This window comes from Pygocentrus nattereri, chromosome 15 (assembly GCF_015220715.1).
Source record: "Pygocentrus nattereri isolate fPygNat1 chromosome 15, fPygNat1.pri, whole genome shotgun sequence".
Classification (NCBI taxonomy): domain Eukaryota; kingdom Metazoa; phylum Chordata; class Actinopteri; order Characiformes; family Serrasalmidae; genus Pygocentrus; species Pygocentrus nattereri.
In genome coordinates this window covers 6,217,791-6,239,281 of record NC_051225.1, presented here as the reverse complement: position 1 = coordinate 6,239,281, position 21,491 = coordinate 6,217,791, and the positions used below count along the sequence as shown (strand labels likewise).

Below are 21,491 nucleotides of genomic sequence, written 5' to 3'. Positions count from 1 at the left end.
CATCAGTCTTAAAGACACAGCACCAAAACCTGCTTAAATCGAAGGCATGAAGAGAGGTTGGAAAATTATCGTATCAAAATTAATTATGACTATTTTGATATATAAACCACACAAACATCACAAGTGAACCATTTAGTAATCAGAAAATCAGAAAATAATAAGACAAGAGCAAGACTATGCGTCCATTAAGTATGTGATGTATTGTAGATGTTGTTCAGTATTGTTGATGAATATATTAGTGAAGTGTAAATAAAATAGCTGCTTATTTTGCTGTCTTGTGTTGAGTGATGACTCTAGCAGCAGCTGTTGGCTGAAAGAGTTGGGGTCTGCTATCTCACCGATCTTCTAGGCCTATTGTTTGTTGGCTTGGTCTGGGTTTTTGCCATGCTGTAATTAGTTCTGGACAATTGGAAAGTCTCATCGGAAAACCTGTTATATTTTTAAGCACATATTTGTGGTAACACATCATTTCACAATTGGTAGTTGTTTCTCAATATTGTCTAAACAGATGTGTTTTTCTTTAACCCCTCAAGCTCTGTTTCTCATTTTTTTTTGACCAACAGGAAGAACCAGTGTCCAGGTCAAAGAGGACAGTGGACCAGTCCAAAACCAGCTGCCTTCTACATCTCCATGCTGACCATTTTTTTTACCAGCGGTTTGGTAGTGTGGAGGCTGTTGTTGCCCAGGTGGTCCAGAAATCAATATGCAAAGTTCATTCAACCCATAAACAGCCTTGAATGATTGAAGATGTGACCTCAGAGCGGCAAGCTTAATACCTTTTCCAGTTATTGCGAAATGTACATGTTGTGATTTAGTTCATACTACAGCAAAATCTCTTTTGACCATATAGAAGGACTGGTCAGTTGAGGTCAGTTTGGAGGGTCCTGTGGGTGGAGAAGGTGTAGGCTGTGCCAAATAATTTACCTTACCTTGTGATGCTGGGAACGCACAGTTCTCTTGAAACTACCTCACACAAAATAGGACATTATGCAACGTTTGTTTGTTGAAGATAAGGCCTCAAGCGTCCCATGGTGTCCCGGAATGTCACTTTCTGTCCCGGTGGTTCCCTTCACAGTCTATGAAGTTACCGAACCCCTGTTTGGGAATGGTTTCCGGTTTTTATATCCGTTTCCATGTATTATTTACGCGATTCCAGCCATATCTTTCAATTCATTGATTGACTCCAACCAGTCACTCTACTGTACACTACAATACAGTAGGGCATGTTGTTTTTCCCCATATGTCTGTTTCAACTGCACACTATGAAATACAACAGTACTACTTTTGCTTATATATAATTTTTTGGCCTTGTTCTGTTAATACAATGTTTTTATAATTTTATTTTATTTGATTTACCTTCCAAATGTCACTATATTTTTGAGAAGATTAGATAATCCACTCAGAAAAAAAAAAATTAGAAGATTAGATAATCCACCCTCTCCTTGGATCACCACCTTACCGTGGTGGAGAGGTTTGCGTACCTACATGATCCTAGGAGCTATGTTGTCAGGTCCTAGGTGATGGGCCAGACAAAGGGCGATCCAAAAACCCCACATGAACAACAACATCAGGACCCAGCTTCCCTCGCCTGGATTAGGGTTACTGGGGCCTCACCCTGGAGCCAGGCCTGGGGGAGGGGCTCCTCGGCGAGCGCCTGGTGGCCGGGCCTTTACCCATGCGTCCCTGCCGGGCTCAGCCCAAAAGAGCTACATGGGACCACTCTCCCACAGACTCACCACCCATGGGAGAGGTGCTTATGGGGGTCTGGTGCATTGTGGATTGGGTTAGGCTTACTCATAGCGCCTGTATGTTGGGGTTTTCTCAGATGGAGGAGAGGGTTATTTCCCTGCGCCTTTGGGTCGGGGAACGTGCTCTGACTGTTTTCTGTGCTTATGCACCGACAGAGTACCTTCTTGGAGACCCTGGAGGGGGTACTGGAAAGTGCCCCCTGGGGGTACTCCACTGTCTTGCTGGGTGACTTCAACGCTCACGTGGGCAATGACAGTGAGACCTGGAAGGGGGTGATTGGGAGGAACGGCCTCCCCGATCTGAACCTGAGTGGTGTTTTGTTATTGGAGTTCTGTGCTCGCCACAGTCTGTCCATAACAAACACCATGTCCGAACACAAAGGTGTGCATAAGTGCACATGGCATCAGGACACCTTAGGCCGCAGTTCGTTGATCGACTTCGTAGTTGTGTCATTGGATTTGTGACTGTGTGTTTTGGACACCTGGGTGAAGAGAGGAGTGGAGCTGTCAACCGATCACCACCTAGTGGTGAGTTGGATTAGATGGCGGGGGAAAATACCAGACAGACCTGGCAGACCCAATTGAGTTGTGAGGGTTTGTTGGGAACATCTGGCAGAGGAACCTACCAGAAAGATCTTCAACTCCCACATCTGACAAAGCTTTGACCGCATACCGAGAGAGCCCTGAGGGGCTCATTGTTAAGGGCCATTCAGTGCCTGTACAAACAGAGCAGGAGCTTGGTTCATATAGCCGGCAGTAAGTCGGACTTGTTTCCAGTCAGGGTTGGACTCTGCCAGGGTTGTCCGTTGTCACCGATTCTGTTCACAACTTTCATGGACAGAATTTCTCGGAACAGCAAAGTGGCGGAGGGTGTCCAGTATGGTGGCCTCAGGATTTCATGTCTGCACGGCGTCTTCAGGCCAGGACCAGCCTGTGTGAAGCGGCTGGGATGAAAATCAGCGCCTGTAAATCTGAGACCAGGAGACCCCAGGGAAGACCCAGGACACATTGGAGGGATTATATCTCTCGACTGTCTTGGGAACGCCTCAGCATCCCCCCGGAAGAGCTGGAGGAGGTGGCGCAGGAGAGGGAGGCCTGGGCCTCTTTGCTTAGGCTGCTGCCCCCATGACCCAGACTTGGATAAGCGGTGGAGGATGGATGGATGGATAGATAATCTACTTGCGTAAAGAAGAGGAAAGTAAAAAAAAAAACCAGGAGCTTCAAAACTTTAGCTCAAAAATGATTAAACGCTACACAGAACATGGGACTCCTAGCAAATGTGCAAGACCTGGTAGACCACCAAAACTGTCTCCATCAGATAAACAGCACTAAAAGCTTTCTTCTTTGAGAGAAAGGAGAAAATCAAGCTGCTTCAGATCTGAAAACATCCACAGGTGTTTCTGTCCATCCTTCCACTGTGAGAAGACGGCTGTGGGTCTGAAAGGATGTGTAGCTGTCAAGAAGAACCTCACTGAGAAAAGAAGATGGACAAATAAATCAAAGAAGCTGAACAATAGACTGACCGCCAAGTCAAGACCTCAACTCCACTGAATGATTATTGGATGGTGAAAAGCCAGAAATGTAACCAACTTCTAAGACTGAACTTTGGAGTTGTGGAAAAATATTTGTTTAGAAAACTGAAAGTGAGTCTCTTGAAGAGAAGGTAAGCTGAGGAAAAGCTTATTTAAGGTTCACAGCTGGACCTTAAAAAACATTATTGTACCTTTGATTATTTACATTTACATTGTGCCTCGATGAGCAAATAATGTGCCTGCATGCCTTCTGGTCATTAAGAGACCCTCATTCGTCCCACAATTGGGAAATTTCACCTCGACATTTAACCCATCCGTGAAGTGAAACACCACATACACACTAGTGAGCACACACACAGTAGGGGGCAGTGAGCACACTTGCCCGGAGCGGTGGGCAGCCCATTCTGCAGCACCTGGGGAGCAGTTGGGGGTTAGGTGTCTTGCTCAAGGACACCTCAGTCATGTGTGCTGTCAGCTCTGGGGATTGAACCGGTGACCTTCCAGTCACGAGGCTGGTTCCCTAACCTCCAGCCCATGACTGCCCTGAGGAGTTAATGTTAAGCATAATCAGTCCATCCACCATCCACAAGTAAAGATCTTATGTGGTGTGAAGGTTGTCCAGCTGGTCACTTGTCTAGTAGTAATTGGAGTAGGATGAGTGCAGAGTGTTTGTGGAACGGGGAACAGAACAGGTGCCCAGAATTCACACCATGACGAAAAATCACCCCATGTGGTGTGGTTGCGTGCTCCAGTGGTGCCTGCAACTGCTGCCATCTCTCATCACTATGTGCTAACATGCTTGCAATGTCCAGGCCAGCACTGATCATTTGTCTGCTATTTGGTAGCCTGACTGCTGCCCACTATTTTGGAAGTCATCCTAGTCAGAGGCTCTGTCTGGAAACTTGATTCCCGAGATGCTGCCTTTTCTTTGGGGAGTATTGGGACATGCTCTTTTGACAGTGAAATGAACCAGGAATATCCATCAAACTCTGTATCCCTGACAAAAACCCCAAAGGACAGCAGGACTGGAACACTTTACAGCAACCCCAGTCAGTATTTAGTTATTTCATTTTACAGTTTGGTCGAAACCAAGTGTTATGCCTCATTATTTGGGGATAAATACATATTTAAGTGGTGTTTGAACATTTATTTCAAAAGAATGGCTTCTGTATGAAGTCCATACCTCCTGAAGTTTATTGTTGAAATGTTAGAAGGTCACCTTCTGATTCTTATAAGCTCAAGATGTCCTCTACTCTCATCTCCTGTTTGATATCTTCTCACTTTATGACCTTTAGCCCATTTTCACTACACTAGTGCATGCTGGACTTGCAATGCCAGGCTGCCATGCTATACATGGCATGCATCATTTAGCAGTTTTCCAAGAGTTAAATCCTCTAGTAGATTATTTTCCATTAATAATTTGATGAAGTAAGCATGCATGGATCTTCCTGAACTTAGAAGTCTGCAAAGTTCTTACTGTGGTTTGTTCTTTGAGGTGATTAATGTGCATAATGGGAGTAAGGAATAAGGAAGTATTTGATATTTAACTTACTATTAGTTGTTCTAGGCTTGGACCTATTAGTCTTTTAGATGCATTGTATGCTGTTGGCAACACTGAAGATTCTTTAGATGCACAATTTTTTCTTACTAAAATGTATGAAAATATTATTTATTTGTTTATACATCCATACATATAAATTATAAATCTTTTTTACAAGTTTACTTATCCTGGTAATGCACATTATATTTTATGATTGCTTTAGAACAATTTATTATATATCTTTACTTCTATTTATGCATCTACACTATACTGCCAAAAGTATTCGCTCATCTCCCTTCACACACCTATGAAATTGAGTGAGATCCCATTCTTCTTCTTCTTCTTTTTTTAAATACCCGGTTTTCTCCCCAATTTAGTCATTTCCAATTCCACCCGCTACTTAGGACTTCCCCAATCACACAGTACTACCAATGCTAGAAGGGTGAAGGCAGCACAGGCTTCCTCTGAGACCTGTGAAACCAGCCACTGCTTCTTTTCAAACTGCCACTCACGCAACATCATGGGACAGCCGAACGCGCTCGGAGGAAAATGCCAACCGCCAGATCTGCTACGTCAGCAATGACTAGTATTGCGTTGAGTGATGGGAGGAGAAGGGGGCCGTCCTACCCACCCCGAGAGTGAGGCCAATTGTGCTCTCTTGGACTCCCGGTTACGGACAGCTGAGTTCAATCACCAGGGATTGAACTTGTGATCTCCTGATGATGGAGCCAACGCTTAGACGGTGGCACCACTCGGGAGCCCCATGAGGTCCCATTCTTAATCTATATCGTTTAATATAATGTCGGCACACCCTTTGCAGCTATAACTGCTTCAACTCTTCTGGGAAGGCTCTCCACAAGGTTTAGGAAAGTGTTTATGGGAATTTTTGAGCATTCTTCTAGAAACACATTTGTGAGGTCAGACACTGATGTTGGATGAGAAGGCCTGGCTTGGGTCTCTGCTCTAATTCATCCCAAAGCTGTTCTATCGAGTTGAGGTCAGGACTCTGTGCAGGCCAGTTAAGTTTTCCCACACCAAACTCGCTCATCCATGTCTATATGGACCTTGCTTTGTGCACTGGTGCGCAGTCATTACATTACATTAACGGCATTTGGCTGACATTTGATCATTTTACACAATTGGCCTGACTGCATGTCTTTAGGACTGTGGGAGGAAACCGGAGAACCTCACGCAGAGGAAACTCACGCAGACACGGGGAGAACATGCAAACTCCACACAGAGAGGACCCCGGTCGCCCAGCCGGGGAATCGAACCCAGGCCCTCCTTGCTGTGAGGCGATAGCGCTACCCACCACGCCACCGTGCCGCCCATTGCAGTCATTTTGGAACAGGAAGGGGCCGTCCCCAAACTGTTCCCACAAAGTTGGGAGCATGAAATTGTCCAAAATCTCTTGGTGCTGAAGCATTAAGAGTTCCTTTCACTGGAACTAAGGGGCCGAGCCCAACTCCTGAAAAACAACCCCGCACCATAATCCCCCCTCCACCAATGCAGTCAGACAAGTACCGTTATCCTGGCAACTGCCAAACCCAGACTCATCAATCGGATTGCCAGATGGAGAAGCATTTTTCACTCCAGAGAACACGTCTCCAACTGCTCTAGAGACCAGTGGAGGCGCTTTACACCACTGACACCATTTGACACTTTGCATTGCGCTTTGTGATGTAAGGCTTGGATGCAGCAGCTCGGCCATGGAAACCCATTCCATTAAGCTCTCTATGCTGTTCTTCAGCTAATTTGATGGCCACATGAAGTTTGGAGGTCTGTAGCGATTGACTCTGCAGAAAGTTGGCGACCTCTGCGCACTATGCGCCTCAGCGTCCGCTGACCCCGCTCTGTCATTTTACGTGGCCGACCATTTCGTGGCTGAGTTGCTGTCGTTCCCAATCGCTTCCATTTTGTTACAATACCACTGACAATTGACTGTGGAATATTTAGTAGTGAGGAAATTTCATGACTGGATTCCACAGGTGGTGTCCTATCATGGTACCATGCTGGAATTCACTGAGCTCCTGAGAGTCTAGAGCAGTCTGCAGGCCTAGGGGCTCGGTTTTATACACCTATGGCCATGGAAATGATTGGAACACCTGAATTCAATGATTTGGATGAGTGACTGAATACTTTTGGAAATCTATCTATCTATCTATCTATCTATCTATCTATCTATCTATCTATCTATCTATCTATCTATCTATCTATCTATCTATCTAACTATATGACCAACTCTACCGTATTTTCAGGTTGCCTCTTATATGAAAGCTGTAAACAATATTTACGACAAGGCAGACTTTGATGGGATTGATCTGATCAACTTCAAGGTGAAATCGATGAGTGTAAGATTATTTTGTTTTGCCTTTTAGACAACATTTTACAAAAACAAACACAATCTGTTGTTTTTCCTGTAAAAACCACTGATCAAAAGGTCCATGAGTAACAACAAGTTCCTCATTTTGTTCTTTTTCAGTTTGCCCCCGAAGAGGACCCGAGTGACCCCCTGCAGGAGACTTACATTGGCCCTGAGAAGCTGCTGAGTCTTTATTCAGAGACAAACTGGGGCAACTACTGCCTGTCCTACCTACTGACCAACCGTGACTTTAATGGAGTTCTGGGACTGGCTTGGGAGGGAAAGGCAGGTAAGACCTCAAAGCGTTCCAGTGAACTTAACTATGTACCACATCACTGTGGTCCTTATGTTTTTTTAAACAGAGTGTTGCAGGAGGAATACAGTCCTCTATGACTGAGTCCTCCAAGACTGACTACAGACTGCTTTTCTGGTTGTTTCTGAATGCCTGCTTTTCTCAATCCAGTCAAATCCTGATAGATACAGTCATGGTTTTCCATTCGTATTGATAAATGTAACGTATATTAGTGAACATGGGAAGTAATTTTTGACTATTTATTTTTACATAGTTGTACATAGTTGCAGTTGTGACAAAGTGCCAGTAGAATGCAACTCAGTACATTCAGCTTGTAAGGAGTCAGGGCTGCTTGGCAGTAAGTTAACTCATTATAAGGCCAAATGGCCATAGATAGGAACCACATAGTACTCTTTACACTGTCAGAAATAAAGGCATGAAACTGTTACTGGGGTGGTTCCCTCAAGGGTACGTCTCAGTATCTTTAATCAGGGAATATAACTGAATTATAATCCGCTGAAATTATATTTTCTAAGTTGTACTGACTCCACACACCCTGCCTCGCCTCCAGGTTTTTTTTTTATTTTATTGTGTTTTAAAACATTCGGTTATGAAAAGGTACAAATAAGAACTTTTCACCTGGTGAAACTTATTTAAGGCTCACAATTGGGCGTCAAAACCACTGCTGTACCTTTAAGGGAACATTTACATAGTTAGACTAGAAGTCAGAAGATTATTGAACATTTTTCATTTAGAGAATATGGAGACTGATAAGACTTGCCTGGCTTTCTAAATCAGTATACTGACATCATCAGGGTCACTCCATACCAACTGATCTAGAGCCTGATAGGTTACTTTTATTACTTTATGAATGATTAAATTCTGCATATAATATTTGAAGCTACACCATAATTTCAAGTGAGATTTATTACTAAAATTCCATTTTGGAGGCCCCATGTTTAATGAAAAAGGAATTTTTGCTTTCAGACTTTTCCTGGACAAGAAGAGTTGTGTCTCATTAAACTGAATTGTGCCTTTACAGTGTAATAATGTTCTATATTTCACTGATAAACACAATATAAAGAAATGAGTAAAACAGTAAATGGAAAAACACAGAATTTCTGATTAACCTCTGCAATGCTCCAGAAAATCTGTATGTTTCTCATTTTCGGGGATCTAATATGCATGAATTTTCTTCCAGTTTGGAAAACAGTTCAGCAGTTTTGCATGGTTGCGTGAAATAAACCGGAGTTTATTTTAATCTTTCCCATCTAAATTTAGACCATATCCTGCTAGGCCTTATGTGAACTGGCACTAATTGTGGGAAACACATACTATAAATGTGTCGCCACCTTTGCTGCTCGTCAAACGCGTTCAGCGCTGTAACGTTTCTGGAATGTGCCCTTTGTCAGTGGATGTCCTGGATGAGACATCATATTGAAGCTGCACACGCTGATAACATTAGTCCTCCAAAAATTCCATCTCCGAGTTGGTGGAGACTGTTGAGGTGGGATGTTTTTTGAGGCACTTACTTGGAAAAAAGGTAGCAGATGATGTGAAATTCTGAGAAACAAGTCTCCTGAACTTACATAACATGTATTCAACTCATGCAAAGAACTTGATGCTCAATACAAAGCCTTTTGGCTTTGTCTTTGTTTGGTCTGTGTAGATGCATGGTGATTAGATCATTAGTGGGTGTGGGTCTGCTAACAATGCCCCTTGTGAGTTTTCATTGAGATCCACTACATTATTCCTCGTTCTTTTTTGCAGCCCTTCACTGGTCCTCGCTCTCCAGTGTGACCTAACAATTAACATTCCTCTGACCATAACAATGACAGCTGCATTCCTCATTAACAGTGTGCCAGGACCTGACTTCATCTCTTTTTCCTTTTACCACCTGACCATTAAGCGGTCAAGCCTTTGTGAATCAGAAAAGCCTTTCCGTTCCTCTCTTTATCCATCCATTCATCCTTTTAAATTAGTTCTTCCGTATATTGGGGCATCTACACATTCTCCAGTCTGTCTATTGCATTGTGCTTAATGTAGGGGTGCTCAAGATAGTAGAAATGTCATGATATTTGAAGATATATGTGGTGAGATTTTATTTTTCTGCTGTTTGATAAGTTTGCACAGAAAAATGCACCAGGAAAACAGTAGAGCACAGTTAAAAAATGCAGTGAAACTATGAGTAAGGAATGAGGAATAATCTGGATGCGTTATGTAGAACTACTGGGATTCGAACTCACAACCTCTTGACAACAAACATTTCTTTAAAACATCTCTTTAGTGAAACGTACAGTGCTTCAGTTCTTTCCACAGAAATGCTTAATGTAATATAATTGTTATATAGCCCACCCCTAAAGCCTTCAATAGCACAGATTTTGCCTACTGCTCTTTTTCTTTTGTTACAGTGTCTTAACTGAGATCTCACACTGCTGGTCACAAAGCTGGCTGTTTTGTGGTGGTTGTGTTTTGGTGCTCAATGTAATACTTGGTGTGGTGACCACATCGTCAGCCAAGTCTGCTACGATTGGCTGAGAAGAGGGGTGTGAGCCTTCAAACATAGTGACATGTGACGAGAGAGGCATGAAGCCTGATCCTCTACCCAGCCCCCCCCCACCGTCTTAGCCGCCAGGAATAAGGAATGACCACATTCCTCACTTTGGATTAGCCACCGTGGTAAAAGACTGACATTTAGAGACTTCATTTCACTCAAAAACACACAAATATTATTACTGTTTTAGCAAAAGTTTGTATCTGCAAAATTATGACTTTTGAGAAGAAGTAAAAAAGCCTTTTCAACGTTAATGTGTGTTAATGTAATGCAATTTTGTTCCAAGTCATTTTGGAAATTTCCTTTTGGTCTAGTTGATATGAAATGTTCACATGATGTTAAAAACTGTTTACGTTTTCAAAGTGAAACTGAAAAAAAAAAAAGATTTGAAAAGGTTTTCAGCAGCAATTCATTTAAATCAACATTCAATCCCTTTGGAATGTTTATTTTTCAGATATTAATCTTAAGACTGAATGCTGTGCAGTGACTACTGTGAAACTAATATGGGTGCTGTATATTATGTTATGCTTTAATTGAGCCTGTTATTTTGTTCCAAACTGAAATACAGCCCAAGAATTTTCTGTCAGAGCCAGACACACAGTATTGCAATATAAGTCCCAACCTGAACCGTCCTGATCTGCGAAGTTTTGAGTCCAAAACTGACCCCGACTCTAAAAAATTCTGTCTGAAATGAACTTGAAACAGCCCATATAATAAATCATCATCAGTCCAAAATTAAGCTTGAATTCTGCTTTATCAATTGTATTAAACAAGCAGAGCTTTCAAACCACATGCCAAAGGTTTTAGTCAGGATAATGCCTCCATAATGTGCTGTTCTCATGCTGTGCTGATATAGTGAGATGTTAGCAGTCTCTTGTTTAATCCTAAAACTCTGTTTTTTTACATTGGACATAATACACAGGTAATATTTAACATACATATAGATCATTCTACCGAACTGGTTCAAAGTCAGTGTTCAAATCCCATTTTAGACTTTTAACTGACTGGTACTTTTGACTAAAATCAAAAATGTAAATTTAGGGGTTAGAATTTGGGACAGCCACCTATCAGTAGAAAGTAGCCTGTAAATGATGATTTTGTGTATCTCTCCTGTCAGAACAAAACCATTATCTCCAAAACGGTAACTTTACAGGAGATGGAAAAAACATACTTTACTTTTAATATAAATCAATAGAACCAGACTTCTTTTCAAGTGATTTTGGGCCTTTTCTATTGGTCCAATCATCATGCCATTTAGACACAATGTAAAGAGCCACAGGCATTTTCAAATGATGTCAAACAATAAAAATGAAGATCTCAATGCCTTGGGTTTAAATAGATCATAACATAATCCTTGTAAATATCTAAGGTCTAAATCATTGTTTTTTAATAGTTTATGTTTTGCTGTTGGACCACAGTTTAAGAATGCTCCATATATATTTTTGGCCAAATACCAAACATCATTTTGGCTGCACTAAACTGAAATTTGTGAAGAACATGAGACACACATATTTGAGACACAACATCCAAACTCGACAAACTGGACACGAGTGATGAGTTCTCGTTGGGTCAAGTATCTCAAGCTCTTTAATTTAATTGTTGACCCATATAGGGGGGTCGAAAGGGTTAATGAGCTGATTTGCTTCCAGTGACTTTGCAATGACTTTCCAAACTGGTTGAATGACCAAACATGTGATCACAGCCTTAAGAATCATAAACAAACCAGAGCTTGTGAAAGACTGGAGAGTTTAGCGAAATGCTAAGATGTTGTGTCATGGTTGGATAATCTAGACTAATCTGGGCCTGCGACTGGACTGTAAACACAAACTGTCCCTCTGTGCATAATAGCCATTCACCTTAACAATAGCCCCTCACTCATCAAGCTATGTTAGATGCAGCATGGTTTGTTTATGCCTTACTCTCAAGGGCACAGCAAACTGGGCTAGGGGGCTTGGTGGGAATTCTTGGCACTCAGGCTAACTAGCTAACTGGCACGCTGTGAAAAACAAGCTCATTGTGAGTAAGCGGATGTTTTTGTAGTAGAGCCCCTTACACAATGCACTTTCTTTTTCAAAATGTGTAGTTTTTTGGTTAATTTAGTTGAAGGCAGCATTCAAGATTTGCAGGAGTCAGTGATCATTTTTGGGTAAGTGGTTATAAAAACTAGCGCAGGCCAGTGATGCACACGAAAACTGACATATCTTGTTTTGCCCTCATTAGGAATAGACTGTGCTATATTTCTAGCGGCCGCTATCGTTCCTTTATAATAAAGCCAGTCGCATTTTTAAGGATGCCTCAACATGGACACCGCATAGCATGGCTGGGATACGAGCCTAAATAAGCCTGCCTAGTTTGCATTGCATCTCCCAGCGGGTGCAAAGTTCATTGTTTATGTTAATATGTAATATACAGTTTACATCATAAAGCATGTTAGTGACTCATACAACTGGAGTCTCATAGGTTTGATCCCAGCATGCCCTTAGAGGAAAATGCCGGAAGGTTGCATTGTTTGTTATTTCTGCCCTCACGCTGTGGCTATACCCTTGAAAAGTCCCGAAGGCCTAATTCCTAGTCCACATGATTGTATTCAGACTATTTTGGTATTGTTTTGTTGGCACAAAAGCAGCATTATGTAGTATGATTGAAAGAAAAACAGCTGTGTAGTAGCACGTCATACTCTCAGCCTGACACCATTGGCATGCCACAAACTTTATTTATGTGTCCATGCTGTTAATACAGTGTCATTAGGCTTCAGCGAAGCCGTCACGATATGACACCTATAGCTCTTTACTCCCACTGAGAACAGCTGAATGTTGTGTTGGATTGGTGGCCCGTGTGGCGCGTGCCAAAATTGACTCTGCCCAAGCCCAGAGAAAAACAGAGCAAACAGAACCTACATGTGGGGAAAGTAAACTGCCTAAAACCCTCAAACAGTCTGTGGGCTGTTCTATTGTACACACCAGAAAACAACATAAAAAGCAACAAAGAATTTATGCAGTTCACTCAGACGTGGTCAATCATTCAAAACATGTTCTCCTTAAGTTTTGCATTGGCGCTATGAGGCTAAAGTAGCTAATAAGTAATGGGAACTGTATCTTCTACAGTCAACACTGTGCATGCATAAACTGCATGCATTAAACATCATATACTTGCTTTAGACCAACTCAAAGTGACTTACTTAATCTATTCTGTAAATATTGCAATTTATTTGTTACCTAAATAATGTGATCTAACACAAAATTCAGAGACGTTTATTCAGTTTGGGTTACAAACTACTATTTTGAACAGGGAAACACAGGAATAGGAATATAAGTCGCACATGCTTTATCATCACTCTGATCAAAGAAATCCGCAAGCACTTTCTGATCTAAATTAACTCAAGTGCCCACTCGAAAAAGCTGTGCAACAAGAAAAGGAATCCATCCATCCATCCATCCATCCATTTCCTAAGCCGCTTCTCTGTCAGGGTCGCGGGGGGATGCTGGAGCCTATCCCAGCAGTCTTCGGGCGGAAGGCAGGATACACCCTGGACAGGTCGCCAGTCCATCGCAGGGCAAGAAAAGGAATCCTCAAGCTTATTTTATACAGTGATAGAAAAGACAGAAGGCTCTATGTTGAAGATAATAAAATGGTGTTACTTTTGCCAACAGGGCAATGCACGCGCCATATCTACATATCTACTTATTTAAACGAGTGGTTTTCTGGTTTTTTTGTTTTTTTTTAATGAGAATGCAGACTTGCTTTGCTCTGCTTTAAGCTTTAGCTCAGCTATAAAGCAGCTCAGCTGCTTTTCTCACATCTCCAGCAGGAAACATTTAATCGAAAGTAGAATAGTTTCTTGTAAAATGTCTCTTAGCGTTTGATTTGTTATAAAGCTGAAGTCGGCTTCTCAATTGCCAGTGTTCCACCCTAAATGGTGCTTCTTCCTCTCCAGCCTTAACGCAGCACGTTTACCCAGATTTTTATGCAAGTTTAGTCAGATGTACACTGCACACATGCAAACTTCTGTGCATGCAAGTTTAGACTTAATACATCAACTGTCACAGCATTAGCTATTTTCACCCTCTGGGTTCATGTGGCCAACATCCCTGACTGGTCAACAGGCCTACGCTCTTAAGTCTGCTTTTGTCCATACATCTGTCCATGTTTATAGATAACAGCACAGCATATTGTGTTAGAAACCACATAAGCTAGACTATTTGTGATCAACTCCACACAGTTTGAGTCTGAGGGTGTGAGGGCGTGTAATTTGCAGTGTTAACTGAAGGACGTGTAAGCTTCCATTACTTATTAGCTGCGTTAGCTGTTTGAGGGTAATGGGAAAAGTGTGCCCATCAATATTTGCCAAACTTTATTCAGCTGAAGTTCTATTTAGTTTCAAATTCATTTGAATGGATAAAGCAAACAGTGGTATAGATACAGAATAGAGCTGCCCATTCGTGCTCCTATTGCTTCCATTCTTTAGCAGTTTAGCTCTGATTTCTGTGAAGAGCTTTTTCTGTGAATGTGTGGAGGTCGTGATTGTGTAAAGGAAAGAGATCATTCTTCTCATTCATGTGGGTTCTGGCTCAGTGGAGTGGGCGCGAGCAAGGGTCACTCTCACGGGACTAAAGGAATAGATTCAGCAACAATGGTCTTTCCAGGAAAAGCATTAGCACAGTAGCACATTCACACGCTGCCCATGCTGTCTGATCAGGCAACTGTTACAAAATCGCATGACCGCAGGACAGTCCTATGGGTGAGGGGGGATCACCAGTGGGGGTTTAGATAGGTAAGCCTCGTTTTTAACAACTGCACATGTAAATTTACGGCATTCAGCTGACGCTCTTATCCAGAGCGACTTACAATTTAATCATTTTACACAAGTAGGTGAAGGTGGTGTTAGGAGTCTTGCCCAAGGACTCTTATTGGTATAGTGTAGGGTGTTTACCCAGGTTGGGGATTGAACCCCAGTCTACAGCGTAGAAGGCAGAGGTGTTAACCACTACACTAACCAACCACATGTACAGTTGCATGCAAATGTTTTGGCACCCTGGTCAAATGACATTTTTTTTGATTATCTGAAAATATGTCAACACATCTTCTACAGAGAACACACGGATGCACATTTTAATGCACAGTTAGTGTTTATTTGCTGAAGTTAACATATTGGGGGAAAAAAACTCAAAACAAAACTTTTGGCATGTTTTGTTTTCCCAACATGTTAAACTTTACAAATAAACATTAATATATTTCAGTGTATCTAGCAAAATGTTTGAGACCCCAGGAGATGCTGAATTATAAAATGCACTATATTACAATGAAAAAACAGCATTTTTTTAATCAGTTAACATTGGCATACACACGTAGTCCTAAAGTCAAACTTCCATCCAGCTCAGGATTCCCTCTTAGCTTAGCTTAGAAGTGTCGGGACCAATAAATCAGACATTTTGCATCCAGCACCTTTTACTTTATGGCCTCTTTTAAAAAGTATTGCCTTGCTTTTTAATATAAATAACCTCATTATTAAAGTCATCAGCCAGATCATAAGTGACTATAAGGAAATGTTTATTGATGTATAAATCATGCAGAAAGGATTTGGTGTGCATTCTGACAGTTTTTCCAAATGTACACATGTAACTCTTTTGTCAAGAGTTTTTAAACAGTTTTTCAAATATTTTGATCTCATCAGTGGGATAATATGCTCAGCCATTATTTAGATGCTGCATATTTTGAATCTGAAGTAGTGAATTCTAATGATGTCTGCTGTACATGACACTCTCAAGAAGATCTGGTATACTTTTATAAACAAAAAAAATGGGCCAATGTAGTTCCAAGAAGACGTTTACTTAATAAAATGAATTTTATACTTTTTGGTGGTAAGGGGTTCTCAGGATCCCCCAGCCAGTCCACTGTTTGCTCTCTCACTATTGGGAGTTGTGCATCATCCGATCATCTGGGAGAACCTGATGACCACCCATCCCATCCTCTCAGACAGCATTATAGAGTTGTTAATTTGTAATAAAGTTGCTGATAAGGTGATTTATCTGTGTATATGTATACTGGCCCCTCCCAGTCTCCTCATGTGATTTTGTTTTCCTTTTAGTCCTGTCATGTGCTTTGATCTATTCACAGTCCGGCCCCCTTGTTTTCTGACTCCGCCCCTGATTCGTTCCACCTGTTTTCCGCCTGTCTCTCGTTATCCTTTTGTATTTAAGCCCTGTGTTTGCCCCTTGTGTTTGTTGGTCTTTGATGTTAGATGTGCTGCTTGTTGGATGTATGTATTGTATTCTCGTGTTTGGTTCTACTTTGAGGTTCTGTGTTGTTTATCATGTCTGCACCCCGATCTGTTTGTGTTGGCTCTGTGATCCTGGACTGTCTTGACCCAGATTTTGGATTTGCCCATAATAAATCTCGCTTGTTTCCACACATGCGTCCGCCTCAACATCGCTCCACGTTAGAGTATATAATTCATACACACACACACACACACACACACACACATACATATATATATATATATATGCTGTTGTTGGAACAAAACCTTGTATCTCCATTTTGGTTGATTTTCAGTTTTTGACATAATTTGAAAATACATGTTGTCCTTTACAATGTGTTTAAATTTCATGAAGGACAGACCAAGAGGAATGGGCAAAAATAATTTGGACAAAAGTCTGGTTCCATTGGCTTACATTGAAAGTAGTGTATGTTTTTTCCTTCTCCTGTAAAGTTACCATTTTGGAGGTATGAGGTTTTGTTCCGAAAGAGCCTCCTACAGAATAGATAAGTCATTTAGTCGTCAAATACAGTAAAACAGATAGAATGACCTCAAGAGCTTTTCTGATCTTGCAGTCTCCCTAAATCAGGGTGTCCATGTCCATGGCTAATATGCACCTCTGCACTGAAGCAAAATACTCTGCGTAATGGACCTGCTGCAATACTGCAAGAGCACTGACTCTACTGCTACGGAGTTGTATGCAAAAGTTTGTACACTCTCTGGCCAAATGACACGTTTTGTTGTTTTTCTAAGTGAAAGTAAGTCAACACATCCTCTACAGTAAATTTAATATGGCATTTTTTAGCACAATTTCAATTTATTTAGTTTCATACATTGGAAAACATTAAGCATAGAATATAAAATGTGCTGTAACTTTTGCACAGGCCACATTTTGTGGGGTTTTTTTTCTTTTCTTTTCTAATATGTTAACTTCAATAAATACACAGTGGAGATGGAGATGTGCAGAAGTGTGTTCTCTGTAGAGGATGTGTTAATCTTTTTCCATCTCAGTGAAGCATTATTTGACCAGGGGTGCCCAAACTTTAGCATTTGACTCTATGTCTCAGCTGTATGGAGCCCCGCTGGTGACATCCTGTATAAATAAAAATAATGCGTGGCCACGCATTAATCATCTCATTCCCATGCCTTATTAAGTCATGGCCACGCATTAGGATCTTGTTCCCACACGTTAATAAGCAAGCATTATTTTTATTTATACAGGATGTCACCAGCAGGGCTCCTTACAGCTGCACCTGCCAACATTTAGTTAGAGTTTCTAAGGTTGATCAGAGTTTATAAGTTAACAGTTTCTAATACTTTAACAGACACATCTATTCTTTTTGGGACCATGCCATAGAAGAACCTTCTAAACGTTTTAAATGCTTCTTTTCAGGAACCATTGTTGTAAACGAGATGTGTGAGTGTGAAGAACCTCCACGTAATGTAAAGGTTCTGTACCAATTAAATGCTTTCCGTGGAACCATATCTCCCAGCCAAGCACCATTTAGGGACAGTAGTTATTAAGGATGTTTCATTTGTTCCATGTTGTGTTTTTGCTTGTTCCTTATATCGGTTTTTCTTCTTTCTCCACAAATGAATGTTAAACCCTTAAAAAGTCTCCTAAACAGTGCTTGGCTTGCATATGGGGTTTCAGGGTTTCAAGCAGAATTTTAATCTAATACATATAGTCTATACTCTTTTGTGTAAACATAACCAAAACTGCTTCTATCATGCTTGGGGCATCCCTGACCTGTTGTTCTTCCTGACACCCCCGAGTCTGGTCGTAACTCTGAGCCAGACTCTCAGTCCTCCTCAACAACTGTGTCTCCATCTATAACAGACAAGTCATAGAGAGCTCTGGAAGCAGTTACATGAGAGACCCCCACACAATCCAAAGAAACAGACTCTGGGGAGGGATGACATCAGCACATGGTACTATGTGAAGAAGCCCATCTGTTTGCGATCAGTAGTGTGTCGCTGGCTGGCTTTATATACGGCTGAAACGCTGAAATGTAGTGGAGCTCTTAAGAGAGAAGAAAGCAGTTCCTCTGGAGCTGTTTCTCCCTCAGAATTATGGCAGAGAGCCCTGAGTCCTCCAGGCCTGTCAGCAGATCAGCGCCCCAGGAACGTCTGAGAGAAAGAGGCCAGACTCCTCCAGAGGAGAGTGCAGTGCTGTGTGAGCCAACAGCGAGTGCTTCAGGCCTGCAGAGTGAGCCACATTTTAGTCATGACTGTGATTTTTGGCTTCGTCAATTCATTAAACATAATTGAAGGTGACTGGTGAAGTTATTTACTCAACAAGTCAACATGAATATGAAATTATAATGCATTTTCTTTCCACACTATGACAAATTCCAAGTATTGTACACTGTTAGAAATAAAGGTTCTGTGCAGATACGTTTGTCGTTCATCAAGGTACAAAAAATGTAAATGTAATGTTCCCTCAAAGGTGCAGCAGTGGTTTTAAGGCCCAGTTGTTAACCTTAATTTTTTTTTCCAGGTGAAAAGTTGGTATTTGTACCTTTTCATAACCGAATGTTTTGAAACAGAACAGTAGAATAGAAGCCCGTGCTCGAGGTGGGGTCTGTGGAGTCAGTACAGTTTACTTAGAAAACATCATTTCAGTGGATTATGGTTCAGTTATGTTGCCTGACTAAAGGAACTGGGACGTACCCTTGAGGAAACCAACCCAGTGACAACAGGAGCACTGCCCCAGAGACAGTTTAGTACCGTTTTTCAGAGAGTGTAGAACGTTCATTGCCATTGGTGGGAGTTTCTTTGTTGTTATCGAAATGAAGAAACTTTATTAAATAGATCTGGTTTACTAAACATTCCAATACACTGTTTGCTATTGTAGAAAGGCTTAAAGTCAATCTAAAGTACAGACTTATGCTTTTTATGCGTTCATAATTTTAAGAAAACATCAGTTGCCCAGTAAGAAAGCTAACAGTCAGTTTTACTGGCAAACTAGCTGCCTAAACAGGTAGCCCTAGAGATCCTAGTGCCTATAGTGCCTATCATGGATTCATTATAATGGAATCAGAAAAAGATCAATTTGCTCTTCTATTATTATTGAATTTGCCGTTTGTGCTGAAGATCAGTCTGCTTTTGTTTGGTTGGCTAAACACAATGCAGCTGCTGCACTCATTCACATTAAGAGGAGCTGCTGAATTTTTTGCAGCATCCAATGCAGCAGAACTCTCCACTGAAATTAATAGGATGCAGTAAAGAGACGGTACAAGTGGATGGGTGCCACCAGGATGTGAGCTAGCTGGGCTTTTCTTTTTGAAAACTGGATTTATTTAGGATTTTGCCCACTTTTCCGCCTGACAAACATTTGTCAGTCCTAGTGTTGTTAATAGAGCAGAAACAGTCCTGCTGAAAATCCAGCACAGACCATTTACATTTAGAGCATTTGGCTGACGCTCAAATGACTTACAGTTTGATCATTTTACACAGGTAGGCAAAGGTGGTGTTAGGAGTCTTGCCCAAGGACTCTTATTGGTATAGCGTAGGGTGATTACCCAGGTGGGGTACCTGTTACCCAGTCTACAAGGCAGAGGTGTTGCCCACTACACTAACCAACCACCACCAGAACGCATTTTATGTTGGCCTATGTTGAGTTCTGCAGGTCTAGTGCTGATCTGGTTGTGGTTTAGTTGGTCACCCCAGCATATCAACTTCCATTGCTGCTGACCAGCAATCCAACATCCAAAGCACAAAATATGACTGTTGTCGGAAGAACCTTTACATTGAGTGTAAATTCATGATGAGTGGGTTAAAAGAAATTACCTAAACTGATTTGGAAAAAAGTTTGGTTCCATTGACTTAATTTAAAAGTAAAGTAGGTTTTTTCCTTCTGCTGTAGAGTTACCATTTTGGACATACAAGGCTTTCTTCTGACAACAGTGATATGCTGGTTTTGCTGGTCACCTGTCATGATGGTCTGTGCTGTTTTTAGCAGGGAGGAGACATATTGTGCTCTTTTATTGTATTTTAATTAAATATAATTCTGTGTCCGTATCAGAAGACCTTTTACGGGCATTAATTTTGTATGCTAATGTCCACTGCAAACTCGCTTAATCACAAGAATGTGCCCACCAAACAGGTCAATACACTGTAATGTTTAGTGGAGAAAGCTTGGGATTTGTTTAGTAAGCTTTACCCTTCTTTACCCATTTTTTCCAACAGTATGATAATGCTTCAGCTAAGTTTCAGTTTCAGCTGGGGATTTCAATGTCATGTTAGCATCAAGCTAATGGTGGTTAATTTGCATTCAACAACAGCTCCCCTACATGAAAGGCAGGCATTTGAGGCTCACAACAGACATTCGAGTTACAAATGCTTTATTTTGAACATTACAGTTTGGATCTTGACCTTCAGTAGAGATTTAAACTCAAAGCCTGTGTATTATTGTAGCCTGTTAGCATCACTAAATACCCAGCTAAATGCAACCCTAGGATGAAGGCCAGCACGTGCGTCCTCCAAGACCTGTGAAGCACCTGCACCCTTTCAAACTGCAGTTTATGCAACATCATTGAACAGCTCAACACGCTTGGAGGAGAACACTAGTGGCTAATTTGTTACGTTAGCTCACGGACATCCAAGTTAGTTACCCTCAAGATGAGTGATGTGGGGAGAGGGAAGACCATCCGACGCATCCAGCGAAAGAACTTCTGGTCTCCTGGCAATAATTAGCTGTAGCATCTCTGAAGATTGAACCTGCAATCTCCTGATGAGAAAGCCAACACTTAGTTACTCCACTTAGGAGCCAAGCTGAGTGTTGTCTTTTGAAGATGGTTGGGGTGGGAGAGGGAGGTGAAACGTGATATTATTATGTGAAACCTAATATCCCAGCCACTGGTGCAGTGTCATAATCAAAAATCACTTTTTAGATTAAGATAATATGAAAACGAGAATTTTGTCTTTTAACTGATATGATATGATTAATGTTAATTAATATGACCAGGCACATGAGCTAACAAGGTACAAAGTTAATTCTGATTTTCATTTTTAAGTAAGTGATGCTTTTTTTTTTAGTAAGTGATGCTTTTTTAATCCCACAAACGGGGAAATTCCACCTCCACAATTAACCCATCCATGAAGTGAAACACCACATACACACTAATGAATACACAAACAATAAGGGGCAGTGAGCACACACTTGCCCGGAGCGGTGGGCAGCCCTATCCACGGCGCCCGGGGAG

The 21,491-nt window shown here is 41.4% G+C and overlaps 1 protein-coding gene across 1 annotated transcript in view; it reads left to right on the top strand.

Moving 5' to 3' along the window:
* Positions 1–21,491, top strand: part of si:ch1073-396h14.1 (disintegrin and metalloproteinase domain-containing protein 10) — a 54,837-nt gene that overhangs the window by 19,314 nt on the left and 14,032 nt on the right. The window contains exons 6-8 of the mRNA XM_037545085.1: positions 564–686; positions 7,079–7,171; positions 7,303–7,471. Of these exons, the coding sequence (XP_037400982.1) occupies positions 564–686; positions 7,079–7,171; positions 7,303–7,471 (385 nt within the window). The remainder of the gene's footprint in view (positions 1–563; positions 687–7,078; positions 7,172–7,302; positions 7,472–21,491) is intronic.